Below are 13,665 nucleotides of genomic sequence, written 5' to 3'. Positions count from 1 at the left end.
ATATGTTGTTTTTATTCATAAGGGAAAGGGACAGAGCCAGAAAATATATACCACAGAAGGTAACACTATGAGCCAAATTCATTTTTCATGTGAAAGGGTTGGAGGTACGAAGAGAAATTGGCCCATGAAGTCCAATTATTCTCATCAACATTTTGTCAGAACACAAAACTATTTTTATTATTATTTCTCTTAGTCCTGGCTTTTAAATAATTGAAATGTCCTTCACATTTAAAAAAGTGCTAATTTTTCCCTCCAAGACTTAACCTTATGGTTTTTTTGTTTTTGTTTTTCTGAAAGAATGGATAAAGAGAAGGAAAAAATAGCTTCTCTCTTCTAGGTTTTCAAATAGATACATTTAGTAAGTGGGTTTTTTTTAATATATTTATATTTATTCATTTTAACAGAGGAATCCATAAATGTAAGAGGAAGGGAAAACAAGATGTAAAAAGTCATCTATAATATTGAGATAGCTTACCTTTTTTCCTCCCGTTACAAACTGTTTGCAATGGGATCTTACAAACTGAGGGTGGACAGCAACAATCTGTGTTTAAAGGGGGAGAAAAAGTATAATGGCTGAAGTATTTGTTTATTTGTTAAATTGCAACACTGATGCTGTATCAAATGTCACACTATGCAACCTTTACCCATTATGGATTGTTACAGCTGTACCTCTTTTCCTAGGTAGAGAGATGAAAAATGGGTCTTTCTGCATTAAGATGGCTTGGTAGCTCCCAAGAGGCCAGAACTCAGTATTGTTGGAAAAATGTTATCACGGTTCTCTTCCATAAAAGAAAATCATACACCAAAAGAACTGCCCTCTTTCCCACCAAGAAAAAGCCACCTAGCTCTTCACACAACTCTATTATTGCTATTCTCTGACGACAGCCAATTGGTCTACGATAAGAGGAGCATAACTGATGTTTTCCCTTACTACAGAGGGATCATCATTGGGACACTATCACCCACCACTTGATTCCAGAATAGATTTAAGATTCTAATCCATTCAAAAATACTGACCTAGCACTTATCAGAACCATCAAGATTTATAATCACAGATCTACAAAGAGAGGAATAGGCTAAGACAGGAAACAACTGAAACCTTACAATTTCCCCCTCATGCTTTGCTTTTTGTATTTTAAAAACATCAATAATACTCTAGACTGTACAAAATCTAGATCAGCTTTTCCCCAACCTAACCAGCTCAAAAGCTTTTGGACTGGGATAGATGACTATTTTCTAGAGATTTAAATAACATTAAGGCAAAGAACTAGTATTTTTTAGCAACAGAATCAGTGTAACCCTTATTTTATTAAAAGCAACAATAATGTACTTGTTAAGGATTAAATAAGTACTTACTTTGATAGGACAGTCAAATGTTTCATGAAATTCTTCTCCTGAATACAATCCAAATACCTGCACCTAAAGAGACAGTTAAAATCAAATCACATAATAATCACTCTGAAACGCTGGGAGGTGAATGAAAATGCTAATCCCTAACATGCTTATTAAAACAATGCAGTACACTTAACAATTCAGGGTTATCTGAAACTTCCTTGGATTCCATTAAGGTATTTTATGAAACTAAACAGTACCAGAGTGCTTCTTTGCAATTAGGTTTTACAAGCACCACAAGAAATAAGAGTTCTTTTTGCTTTAGGCTGATCACTTCTGTTAAAACAGATACTAATCTAATAGATATGAAAAGCATTCACATATTCTTAATAAAACTCAATGGAACATATATTAAAAGCTTTTCTTTTCTGAAAAGCTAAGTGCATTTTTTTTAAAAAAAAGGTTAATACAATTCAGCTTCAGAGATGCTTCTTAGAATCCTTCAAGTCTTAAAAATCTCCTCCAGACTATAAAGCAAAACTAGCATGAAATCTAAGGCCTAGTGTACACTAGAGAGTTAGGTTGACATAAGGCATCTTATGTCAACCTAACTCTGTAAGCGTCTACACGACAACGTTGCTCCCACCGACGTAAGTTGCCCACTACACCGACCTAATAACTCCACCTCTGCAAGAGGCATAGCGCTTAGGTCGATGTCGTTCGATCAACACAACGCCCATGTAAACACTGCATTGCTTACCATTGACTGTTGCGGCCTTTAACAGCCCGAGCTGTCAGCCCTGCCACCCTGGGCAGCCCGGCTCCGGAGGTCATCCCAGGGCGACATGGCTGACAGGCCCAGCACTCCAGGGTGGCAGTGCTCCAGCAGACTGCTTGGGCTGTCAAGTTGGTGCAAGCGCTCCTGCTGAGGATGCGCACTGCCAGCAGAAGGAGGGTAGCGTGAACATGAACAGTTGATTTAATTACTGTGGTGGTTGTAGGTCAACCAAACTTAAGTCAACCTAATTGTGTAGTTTAGACATGCCCTAAACACCACAATTTTCATGGTCTTTCCTAAAAGCATCCAGCAGCACTATGCTTTTTCTCCTTACACTTAGGAATTCCTTCTGTGAAAAGTTACCTCTCCTCTTCTAGTGTGCTGAAGTAACTGTTGATAAATGCTATTTAATAGTCACCACTGCAGTTGCAACTATATACAATAAATGTTCTCCTTCAATCAGAGCCAAGCACACTAAATACAGCGGCAACAAACAAAACTACATTCATAACAGTAAAGATGTTTGATAGGTTTTAAAAACAGAAAAATGTTTTCTTCTCTTTAAATAGATGAGAATAATCAAAGCCATGAATGCAACATAAATGATTTTTTTAATGAAGAACGAACAAAACAGCAAGATAAAAGATTTATCTAAATAATTGTGTCAATGACCATGTGAATGAAAGTGAAAAATATTCCTGGAGAAATGTGGATAAAGACAACACAAAATGGAATGAATGGAAAATGAAAACATTTCAAAAACATTATCTTAAGTCCGTGTAAGTGGTACTATCCCAGCCTCTCTAGAGAAAGAGAAGAAAGGTGCATGTGTACTTGGGGATGCTTATTTGTTAGTCTCTAAGGTGTCACAAGTACTCCTTTTCTTTTTGCGGGTAAAGACTAACACGGCTGCTACTCTGAAACCTGTATTTAGTCTCTGTAGAGTTGGGGGCCAGAAGCTGTAACGGAGTCTCCTCTGTGCTTCTATCAAGCATTATACACACTTGAGAGACCCATACATTTCAAGTGGAGGGATGAAGGAGATGCTCAGGACACATATGCCAACATCAGAATGAGCCTCTGAGCTCTCCAGTAAAAATATATTTATCACTCTGTTCAAGAGATGCTCTTCTGGACCATGGCATTTTCTTATACACTGTTTGGGCTAATTAACTTAGTCCAAGTTTATTTAGCTCAGGATGTGGTTATCTTGCAAACAGGGAGCAAACAACAGCAATATTTAACAATCACTGTGTAGGCAAATGAGCAGCAACAGCGTACATACAGACTTGGACATCAGACCCTAGTTTTCCAAGACACATAACCCTATCAGCAGATTTTATTCTGCATTTTCAAGGAAATGGACTCAATTCTCTCACTGGCTTTTTCCAATTCCGTCTTTTATGACCGTCGTTGCCCCTTAGGAATCTTTCAGAAAAAAGTAATAGGATTTTTAGAATAAAGCTGGACAGCCACCAGTGACAGGCCAAAGGAACTTCAGTTCAGTATGTCCCCAGGAAGATCTACTCATGCTACGAGACAACACTAAGAGCTAGAGGTGTGATTCCCTCGCTCCTGTACATACACTTGAGCTAGCTCTCATCAAGATAGCATGAATATAAAAAACAGCACAGCTGCAATAGTACAGTCAGCAGCAGCAGAGGCAAGGCTGAGCCATGCAGAGAACATATCCGCCGATTTCAGGGGAGGTTGTACTTGGCACAGCTCAGCCGTGCCTGCGCTCTTCTACCCGTGCTACTGAGGCTATGCTGCTATTTATTCATGCAAAAAGAAAAGGAGTACTTGTGGCACCTTAGAGACTAACCAATTTATTTGAGCATGAGCTTTCGTGAGCTACAGCTCACTTCATCAGATGTACATCTGTTTGCATTTGGAAAGGAAGATGATGTCTGTCTGTATCTGTACAAGTTTTTTCATGCAGTTGATAGATTTCCACTCCATACGGCTAAATGCAGTGCCTTGCATAATGACAGGTTTCAGAGGAACAGCCGTGTTAGTCTGTATTCGCAAAAAGAAAAGGAGTACTTGTGGCACCTTAGCTCATGCTCAAATAAATTGGTTAGTCTCTAAGGTGCCACAAGTACTCCTTTTCTTTTTGCGAATACAGACTAACACGGCTGTTCCTCTGAAACCTGTCTTTATTCATGCACTAGCTCAATGAGAGCTAGCGTAAGCACATGTACACAAGCAGGGGAATTATACCTCCGGCTTGTAGTGCAGACATAGCCTCAGATATTACAGTGATAAGGTCCCTAGAGAGTACCTGGAAATAGAGCATGAGAGTATACATAGCACTCACTACATTGGGTCTGAGTATCAGTTCCATTGCGAACTGAACCTCAGCTATATTGTATTTGTGCACCCATATGCAGTCAACTGTGCTTTAAATAACTGCAAGATGGGTTGAACACAGTGCCATATGAACCAGTAGTTGGCTGAGGAGCTAAATAGACCTTGATTTAATTGTACATTTAACAGACTAAGTGAACTAATGGCATCTCATCCTCTCCCTACCCAACTTGTCTCCTGTTTCCTCAGCAGAGTTGCCAAGTCAGTGCATTACTCATTACTGCATATGCAGTCTATAATAACCAGCCTTAAAGAGTGTGTCACACATTAACTGGGGCCAAGCTACTGCTCCGGAGGCTTGGACATTATTTGGAGACAGTGAGAAGCACCACAAGTCTGTGATGGTGGAAGTCAGCCAGTGAACTGTACAGACCAGTGGTGCTCAAACTTTTCCTGTTACGCTCCCCCTCACCAATAATGGAATCTGTCCACGACCCCAATCCAATACTGCACAGCCAAGGCTTCCTCAGCAGAGGAGCTTGGACTGAAGGCATAACTGGGGGACGGAGAGGGAATGAGGGCAGAGCTGGCCTGGGGGCGGAGCAGAGGGCAGAGTGGAGCTGCGGCTAGGGCCGGAGCTGGGATGGGGGCAGAGCGGGGCTGTGGCTTGGCACAGAGCAGGACTGGGTGGTGCTCCCTCCCGCCCCCTGTGGGGGCTGGCCTAGGCCCTGCTGCGTACCCCTCCCTCCCCCGAACATTCCTCTGTGCCCCTGAGGGGATATGCCCCACAGTTTGGGGACCACTGGTAGAGACGACTGTGTGATATTTAAACTGAGATTGACTCTACAGCTACAATAATCTTTGGGGATGGAGGTTATTTTGGGCGGGGGGTATCTTTGGTCAATTGGCATAGCGTTCAGATTCAACAGAGTAAACAAAATAATCAGATGCAGGCAGAGGAAGGGAAGGAGACCAAGGAGAAGGGAGGAAAAATAAGAGGTTAAAACATGAGAGTCTCCTATCCATCTGAAAAATCATCCTATATATTTATTTAAAAAAAAAAAAACCCCACACACCAGCATGCTTCTAAAATGAATTAAAACTGAATAACCAAAATTATCAGCAGCAGTAGCTGCTAGAATTATAACAGCTCCAATAAATATGTAGTACTGTGTTGCCCATGCACACAGTGATACATGTTTTCAACATTTATATTCTTTCAGAATTTGGAAGTAAAATGGATCCAGTAAATTAAAGGGAAAATAACCCCACATTATAAAACGTGTATTATATTTACTCAGGGGACACCACAGATCAGTTTATTACTCCTTAATGTCTTTTATTCTACAAAGAGAAAGTGATTCTTTTCAAATGACAAAGCTATATTGGATTTATCCAGTTCTACCTTCTATCTCCACTCAGTTTATCACATTTTTAGATAGTCTAAAAGGCATCCCACAATGGGAGGCCATTATGTTTCACAGATCCTCTGTATCTGATTTTAGACTCACTTTCTGGGCCTTAAGTATCCCTTATACTTAAATGGGTAGAAAGGACTGGATTGACAACACAGTGCTTCCAGATGTATTTGTTCATTGGTTTATGTATGGGTTTCAAGTCTGAGACTCTAGCTCTAGAATGCTCACTGATACCAGGTCAGGTGGGCCTGGAAATATTTCATTGCTCTCCCCTGACTTCTATGACTAACTCAGGGCCAGTGCCTATGCCCTTCCTCAGTCACAAAGGTTGGCCCAATGCCAGGTTGAGGGTGGGAGAAATAAGGAAGGAAAAACGGTGAAGAAAAATAAAGTGTGTCATTTAGAGGAATACATAAGTGACAAAACAGCTCATCTCAAAATCTTCCTTCAGGAAATGAATTGTACTCCTCTATTCTGTGCAGATTGACTCCTCTCTGGAGAAAACACATTCTTCACCTTATGCAAAGATCTTTACCAGGGACTGCCTATAAGGCTATACCTGTTCATTAATTCATAAAGAATACTTGAGGCACTGTAGATGGTTCAAAATCTATAGAGATTCCATAGCTGGTTCAAAATCCACAGAAATTGTTCTTTGTTGCATTCTCTTTTATAAATGAAGCTGATTCAACAGAATCAAACTTTTTGGTAAATATGTTTATTGATTTTATCATCTGCATATATGTTTTGTACCGACACAATTAGCAATCGGGAGAAGATGGAGCTCTATAAACACTTTCTAGCCAGGTTTCTTATAAAGGTTGGTGCTATGGGAAACTAGCTGAAGCTTGGCTGACTCAAGAAACTAAGACTCAGGAGAACGAAAATGAATTTCCAGTTCTGCTACAGACTTCCAATGTGTCCTTAGGCAAGTCACTTTATCTCTCTGTGCCTCAGTTCACCATATGTAAAATAGAGAAAACAATGATAATAATGTGATAATAAAGTGCATAGGAGCCCCAGCTGTGGACCGGGCTTCCATTATGACAAGCATTGTACAAACAAGTAACAAAAAGAAACTCCTGGACTTGAAGAGCTTACTATCGAAGTAAAAGACAAGGCGGACACATCTTTGTCTGTTTTGTCGACTTACCTATGATCCTGTAAACAATTGCATATGTGCTTAATTTTGCACAATGATAGCAGTCCCATTGAAGTCAATGGGACAACTCACAGTGCGTAAAGTTAAGCATGTGTCTAAGCCTTTGTAGGATCAGGAACTTAGATAGCAAAACCTTCTGAGGAGGGACTATTTTTTGCTACATGTATGGCCCCTAACTTTGGTTGAAGATTCTAAAACCTACTGTCATAAAAATAAAATACTATTAATAGTTGTAGTCGTATTTTCCATACTGCCTCACTGCTGAGGGACAAGAGTAGTGTTAAGTAAAATGGTGAGAAAGAGGCAAAGCAAGTTAAATAGATGGTCTGTGGTTTGATTCATTTTTTTTTCCTATGCACATTGCTCCATATTTCAACACTTAACTAGAAACGTGCCAGAAGCAGAACTGGATTGTGAGACAGAGGCTTGTACTGTCTTTTATGTGTTGCATAATTGTATCTGCCAATGATCATTTGGAGTCACAGGACCAAAAGCTTGACCTAGATTCCTGGTTAAAACATAATTCATTTTCCAAAGTAATAAACATTTTCTAAATAAAGCCTTGTGTTACAATACACATTGGAAAATAATTGTTTACCCAATATTCAGACTACAGTATGTGCATGTCTGCAGATTCTTAAAATTTAATTTATAATTATTGAAATTAATTTAGTGAATCACATTTGTATGATTTGAGGCCGCATTCTGTTATATTCTTAGTTCAATTCTAATTTACAGCCGTATCACAGGAGTCCTTACAAAAGGGTATTACTTTTTCTTTTCAAAAACATTCAAACCCAACAATTCTAGCGCAACATATATGATTACCCTTAAACAATTACTGACCCTTCCATTATCTTGCTTAGATTACATCATCCTTCCTGAGTTTCTCACAGGCTGTAAAATTCCACAGCCCTTTTTGATAGGCACTAGTATCCCAATTACTGGGTCAAGATACTAACATCAAGATATCTTTGAGAAACACTAGGCTTGGATATATAAGCTGGCTCCATGCATGAGAAGCAAAACTCATTTTTTTTTAAGTAAATAGAAATTAAATGGATTTGTTTCCTCTTTTTCCTATCACAAGAGCCAACATTAGTTTTAATTTACTGATCCTTAATGGATCAGTGGATTAGGATCACCAAACCCCACCAAATTAGATTAGGGAAAACCATGTTATACTCAGCAAGTGAGATAGATATTAAGAACTGATTTTTAATGCACTGTGTCTACTAGCAGTATTATTTTCAAGAAGTTTAAATACACCATGTGCATTAGAATTTTATCACTCCAAACCAACATTAGAAGAGACTGCCACTGACTTAAAAAACAAAAGAGACATTCTAATAAGTGGAAAATCAATCACTAAAACCACTAAATGTCATAGCTCAACATTTCAGGGAAGCAATGATAATTGTTATTTATACACTGTACGAATGATATATGTCCACAGTCTAGGAAGTAGGTGCCAGTTTTTTAGGACTGTACATATATTGATTTTGCATTTATTTAATGTGGCCATTGTAAGACACTTTATTCTTCTGATAAACTATGATTGCTTATCAAAAGATTCTATAATTCAAGAGAAACATTCATAACGTGTGAAAATGAAAACGAACAGCCCACAGAAATCATGCCACAAAATCCAATTTTGTGGATTTATAGCAGAAAGGCATTAAACTACTGTCTTGCAGGAGCAGCAGACTAGTCACTGAAGTATAACTGGCACAGCAGTAATGATTAAGGTGACATGTCCTCCTGCAACAGCTGTTAATCAGCTTAATACCAGTTACATTATTGACATTCTTGTAATTACTTTTCCTAAGGCACGTTTGTGCAAAATATATTTGACTTTAATTATGAGTATTCGTAGGTGAGCCCAATTCCGGAAATGGAAGATCAAATGACTTCTAACACAGGTATTTACTGCACAGATATCATGTGGATCTAAAGTTTAGTATACAAACACTGCCTGGTGCCTCTTTAAATATGTAAGTGGTTTAGTTGTACCTTGCCATCTTCCGAGCAGATGCCCATATGTTCTCCACTTTCATCCAGGCTGATCTGATTTATCTTCACTGGGCTCTATAAAAAGAATATGTAAACTTTGAGGAAAAAGTTGCATCAATGGTCAAATACCTTGCTTTCCCCCCTGCGCCCCTGCAAGAATTTAAGCAATAAAATCTCTCCTGTGTTTTAGCTACATGAGTTCAAGAAACATAAAAAAGAAGGTCTTTCTACCCCAGTGCTAAAATACATTTTTGTTTCTAGCCTTGTGCCCAACCCAGAAACCTACATTTTTCTTATTACCTACTGCAGGGACTTGAGATGTATGTAAAATGAGATACCTGTACAACTCATAGTTCTGAACCTGTACAACATACTCATTATGAGTCTCTCTTGGCATCGAGCACATTTTTAAAGAACATGTTGAAGAATGTTACATCGTAAGAATTTTCAGTTGTTCCAGTTTGGTCCATGGTGATACTAGAAGTTATTTTCTCCCTAGAAATCTCTGTTTTAACTTTTTTCAGTTTTACCTTTCACACTATCTTAGAAGAAGGTATTCAAGCAAAACAACACAAAACTACATCACCTAAACCTTGTCATTACCAAATAATTTTGGAAGAGGCCCTCACGATTAAATCATGGTGATGTTATCTTCACCATTCATTTATGATAGAACAAAATGGTTATCTGCAGCCCATGAGATTACACAGCACCACTTTGCAAGTAATTTAACAGAAGCATCTGCCCTTCCCTTCAGAAGTACTTGTTAAACATAATTTGAGTACAAATATTTAACCCCATAATATGCTCCAGAGTATTTCAATCCAACAAATATGAGCACATCTGACTATACTCAAGTATCTAAAACTTGCTTGTGCACTATGCCAATCACAATCCCATGTACCTCCAAAGTTACAAATAAAATAAATGTCTCATTTCTGCTCTTGTCACTTGAGGATCTTCACCTACCATTTTCAAGATCCCTTACACGTTTGAAAAGATTTTGCAAAATTGTCATGAAAATTTAAAATAGCCCACACACAGAATACACTCAAACACTTACTATAATGCTGAACTTGATGTAAAAAGGAATAGTAAATTGTACTCACTTGTGAAAAGAAAAGAAAAAATAACCTAACTCTTAGCAGTGTCTACACTAGAAAAGGGAAGCCATTTGTAATTGCACTACCAGGATAGCAGTAATGTAGTGTGTCTAATGCCAGTCATGCTATTTCAGATACAGTGTTGCTGTGTGTCCACACTTGCTGTTATAATTACACTGTCTTATATCACAGTTCCTAGCTCAGCAGTCTACAGGAGATATCTTAAGGCCTTCTGGGAGCCTTTGGGAAGCTTAAAGGAATTATGAGGAAAAGGAATCAAACTCTGGGACATTCAGTTCACTACCCCATCCCCAATTCTCTATCATTACCTTGGAAAGTACCTGCACAGAGTATTTATGGTTAGGTCAGCATTCCTATCGTAGGCTGCTCTAAGTAACAGCCTCGGATTCAATAACTTATCCATCCAGCTATGCACAGGTTGCTGCAAGCCTCTCTACCTCCTCACTCCTGTATGCATAGAAGACACGACCTTTGGTTTCATATATGTTCTGCAAAATACTACAGGGAAGTATGATGATTGCTACATTAATCACTAACGTGGTCATTCAAGGAGAGTCATCTCCACTGTCAGCTCAGTCTCCCAAAAATTTCATCATTATCCTGCATCCGCTGAGTACAGAGCTGAATCAGTATCTCTCCAGATTTATGTAATCTGGGAATGGTTTCATTAAGGGACATGCAACGATTCACAATGGGGATAAACACACCATTAATGTCAATGTTGTCAGGTGAGATCAGAGTCCCTTACTGCCTCAGTTTTCAAAAACTCTCACATTATACCCTTTGCCTGCCTACCTCATGTACATGTCCATCAGCCATTTTGACCTGTGAAGGCCCACATCACCCACCTTTGAGGAGCACCCATTTCTCTTAATATACAACTGGGCTAGGGAAGGGTGGGGATACAGAATGGACACAGGGGTTCCATCAACAGCTCCAGCTAAGTTCAAGAATCCCAAATGTTTCAAAACTCTGAATGATCTCTGGCACACTGGCCACCTTGAACATCTCCTCCTGCAGGACACTATATATTGCCATACAAACTTCCACCACGTCACTCCCCATGGGCTTCCTAAACCCAAACTGGTGCTCAAATCAGTGGGCAACTATTTCAGGGAGCCAACTACTACTGGGCAAATTGCCACTCTTTTCCCTGGGGAGCTGCGCTCTCACTCTGGTAGACTGGCACGGGAATGCCGGGGCTACCTCAGCACACAAAAAAGTCTCCTTTATCTTACATTATGCAGCCACTACCACTCATCGCAGGTCTCGATAACAACTTGCTCCCACCTGTGTTGTTGTGGTCCAGGCCCTAAGCGGTGCTCTAGCTGGTGAAAGTTATCCTCAAGTATCACACATAGCTGATTGTCCCAAGTGTGGGGAGTGAAGAACCACTGCAGCAAATCCTTGGTCTCTGGCATCTTCACAAGTAGTGTAGGAACATCCTCTCCTCTCTTAACTCAGCCTTGAGACTGCTTTTCTAAACCTCTCTTGCTCAGCTACCAGCAAGAGGAGAGCAGTCATCTTTTCCTCTGCTTAAAGACAAGGCCTAAGAAATGCCACTTCAGGTCTCCTCCGTGTTCTGTGCTACCCAGAAACATCTCTGGCTTTCTGGAAGTAGGTACTGAAGATTCAGTCCAGTGTGTTGTGAAAGGGGCACATTTTCTGTCCTGAACTGGACCTACTGTTATTGTCACAGCTTTCTTACAAAGGATCTTCAATCCCCTTATCTCTTTGATGATAGAATATCCACCTTGGCCATTGCCAGGCACCTGATTATAGATTAAATTGTAACAAATGAATTCAGCTGTCCCAGTACCTCCTATCTTCCTACATTGCCAACTGTGCCCGCATCTCAGCCTCATGACAGCTGGCAGCACCTGGCCTTCTCTTGGACCTGCCACCAACAGATTCAGAGGCATCTGACTATATGAAAACAGCATGTGATCGAACCCCACAGTGTGCACAGCTCTATTCGTACAGGTACATATCTTCTCTCGGCAGTGGAGTCCAGAAAACAGACCCGATATGTTACATAAGCAGTGACAAGTGCACTGTGGGATGGTAAGGAAACAATTCTCTGCATAGCTATGGCATCAGCAATTTCCACCCACATGAGCACGGCAGGGGTAGAATATGGTAGGGTAGAGTATCACACATTAATCAGTTTTGCTCAAAGCAAACTGGTAACTAAAACACTTGTGACACATTTGGGTGGATGCAAGGCATGCTTTCAAAGGCATGCTTAGAGGACACCAAATAGGTGGCTAGCAAGCCAAATATCTTTAACGTAAGCGCCTTGTGTGAGTAGAAGTTTGCAAGGTTACTTTGCAGCATTTGGACTCTTCTTTCGCTTAAGCAATGTTCTCCACATCTTCACATTTTTACACTGTGCTTTGGAGCCATTAACATTTTAAAATAAAAGTGAGGTTATGGTTAAAGGTGTTATTGTTTAAAACCACATCTTACTACTCAACACGCCTGCTTTGTGTGTCTTTTATTATCAGTTTGCTTTCATGACAAAAAAAAGTTATTGTTATTTGCACTACAGAGAGACTACAGCGACAGAAGATCAAAGTGGATGTAATCAAAATCAGATATACTTGCTGCTTGTCAACCAAACTGGCAGCTAAGTTTCAACTGCAAAAACATTATAACTGGCGATGATGCACAAAGCTAGAAAGAACGTGGACTGATTTTTTCAAAGCTCAAGTTAAATTTGTGGTGCCGGCCATTGGAAAATTCTCCTTACTTGTAATCTCAACAACTGTAACCTTGAGGTCAGTGAGCGGTGATAAACATGGAACCTCAAAATATTGTATTCTTTTTGAATACTCATGTTTGACTATTAAGCACACTTCTCAAAATAAAGAATTACCCATGAGTTTAAAAAAAAATTATATCCTACACAAAACACAGGGAACTTGAGAATCCAGAACAATTAATAGTCAAGGCTGCAATTGCCAAAGCTATGTTCTACTTGTCAACCATCCAAAACTAACCTAGAGTTACCTAGCACTTCTTGAATTCAGACTAGATAGCAAAAGGCTTCATATGTTATCTAAACTGATGCACTTCTAAAAGTAACTCCAACTCATCTTTTTTAAATCAGAAGCCTTATAAACTGTATTAATGTACCAACCAACCAAGGCTCAACTTGCTTTTAGCCATATTCATATTCTGTCAACAGTTTGTAGAGAATGTTGGTTTTTCAGGAAACAAGAAATGCACAAAGTTGTACATTTTTCCCCTCTTGCTCCTAAGTTTTTTCATTAAATTTTATAGTGGAGTAAAAAAAGTCACAAACGTAAAAGACCAGGAAATAAAATAAAAACACTGTATGCACATGTCTTTATTTACTCAGCCATCACCACATAGGTACAGCTGCCGTCCTTTACTTGTTTAAGCCTGATTTCAACTGGTGCATGCAACAGTGCTATTGGTCTGGCATTAATGACAGGTTTTTAAAGTAGAAAGGGAACAAACTCCCTATACAGAATCTGTCACCTTTGCCAGGTTAAAGAGGAG

At 39.4% G+C, this 13,665-nt stretch overlaps 1 protein-coding gene across 8 annotated transcripts in view; it reads right to left on the bottom strand.

Moving 5' to 3' along the window:
* The window catches only part of VPS41 (VPS41 subunit of HOPS complex), a 176,571-nt gene that overhangs the window by 104,333 nt on the left and 58,573 nt on the right, over positions 1 to 13,665 (bottom strand). For all 8 annotated transcript variants that reach the window (XM_048839148.2, XM_048839147.2, XM_048839149.2 and 5 more), the window contains 3 exons: positions 9,014 to 9,088; positions 1,357 to 1,419; positions 476 to 541 (listed from right to left, as the gene is read on the bottom strand). In XM_048839148.2, the coding sequence (XP_048695105.1) occupies positions 476 to 541; positions 1,357 to 1,419; positions 9,014 to 9,088 (204 nt within the window). The remainder of the gene's footprint in view (positions 1 to 475; positions 542 to 1,356; positions 1,420 to 9,013; positions 9,089 to 13,665) is intronic.

Source organism: Caretta caretta, chromosome 2 (genome assembly GCF_965140235.1).
Source record: "Caretta caretta isolate rCarCar2 chromosome 2, rCarCar1.hap1, whole genome shotgun sequence".
Classification (NCBI taxonomy): domain Eukaryota; kingdom Metazoa; phylum Chordata; order Testudines; family Cheloniidae; genus Caretta; species Caretta caretta.
This window is presented reverse-complemented; position numbering and strand designations above follow the sequence as displayed.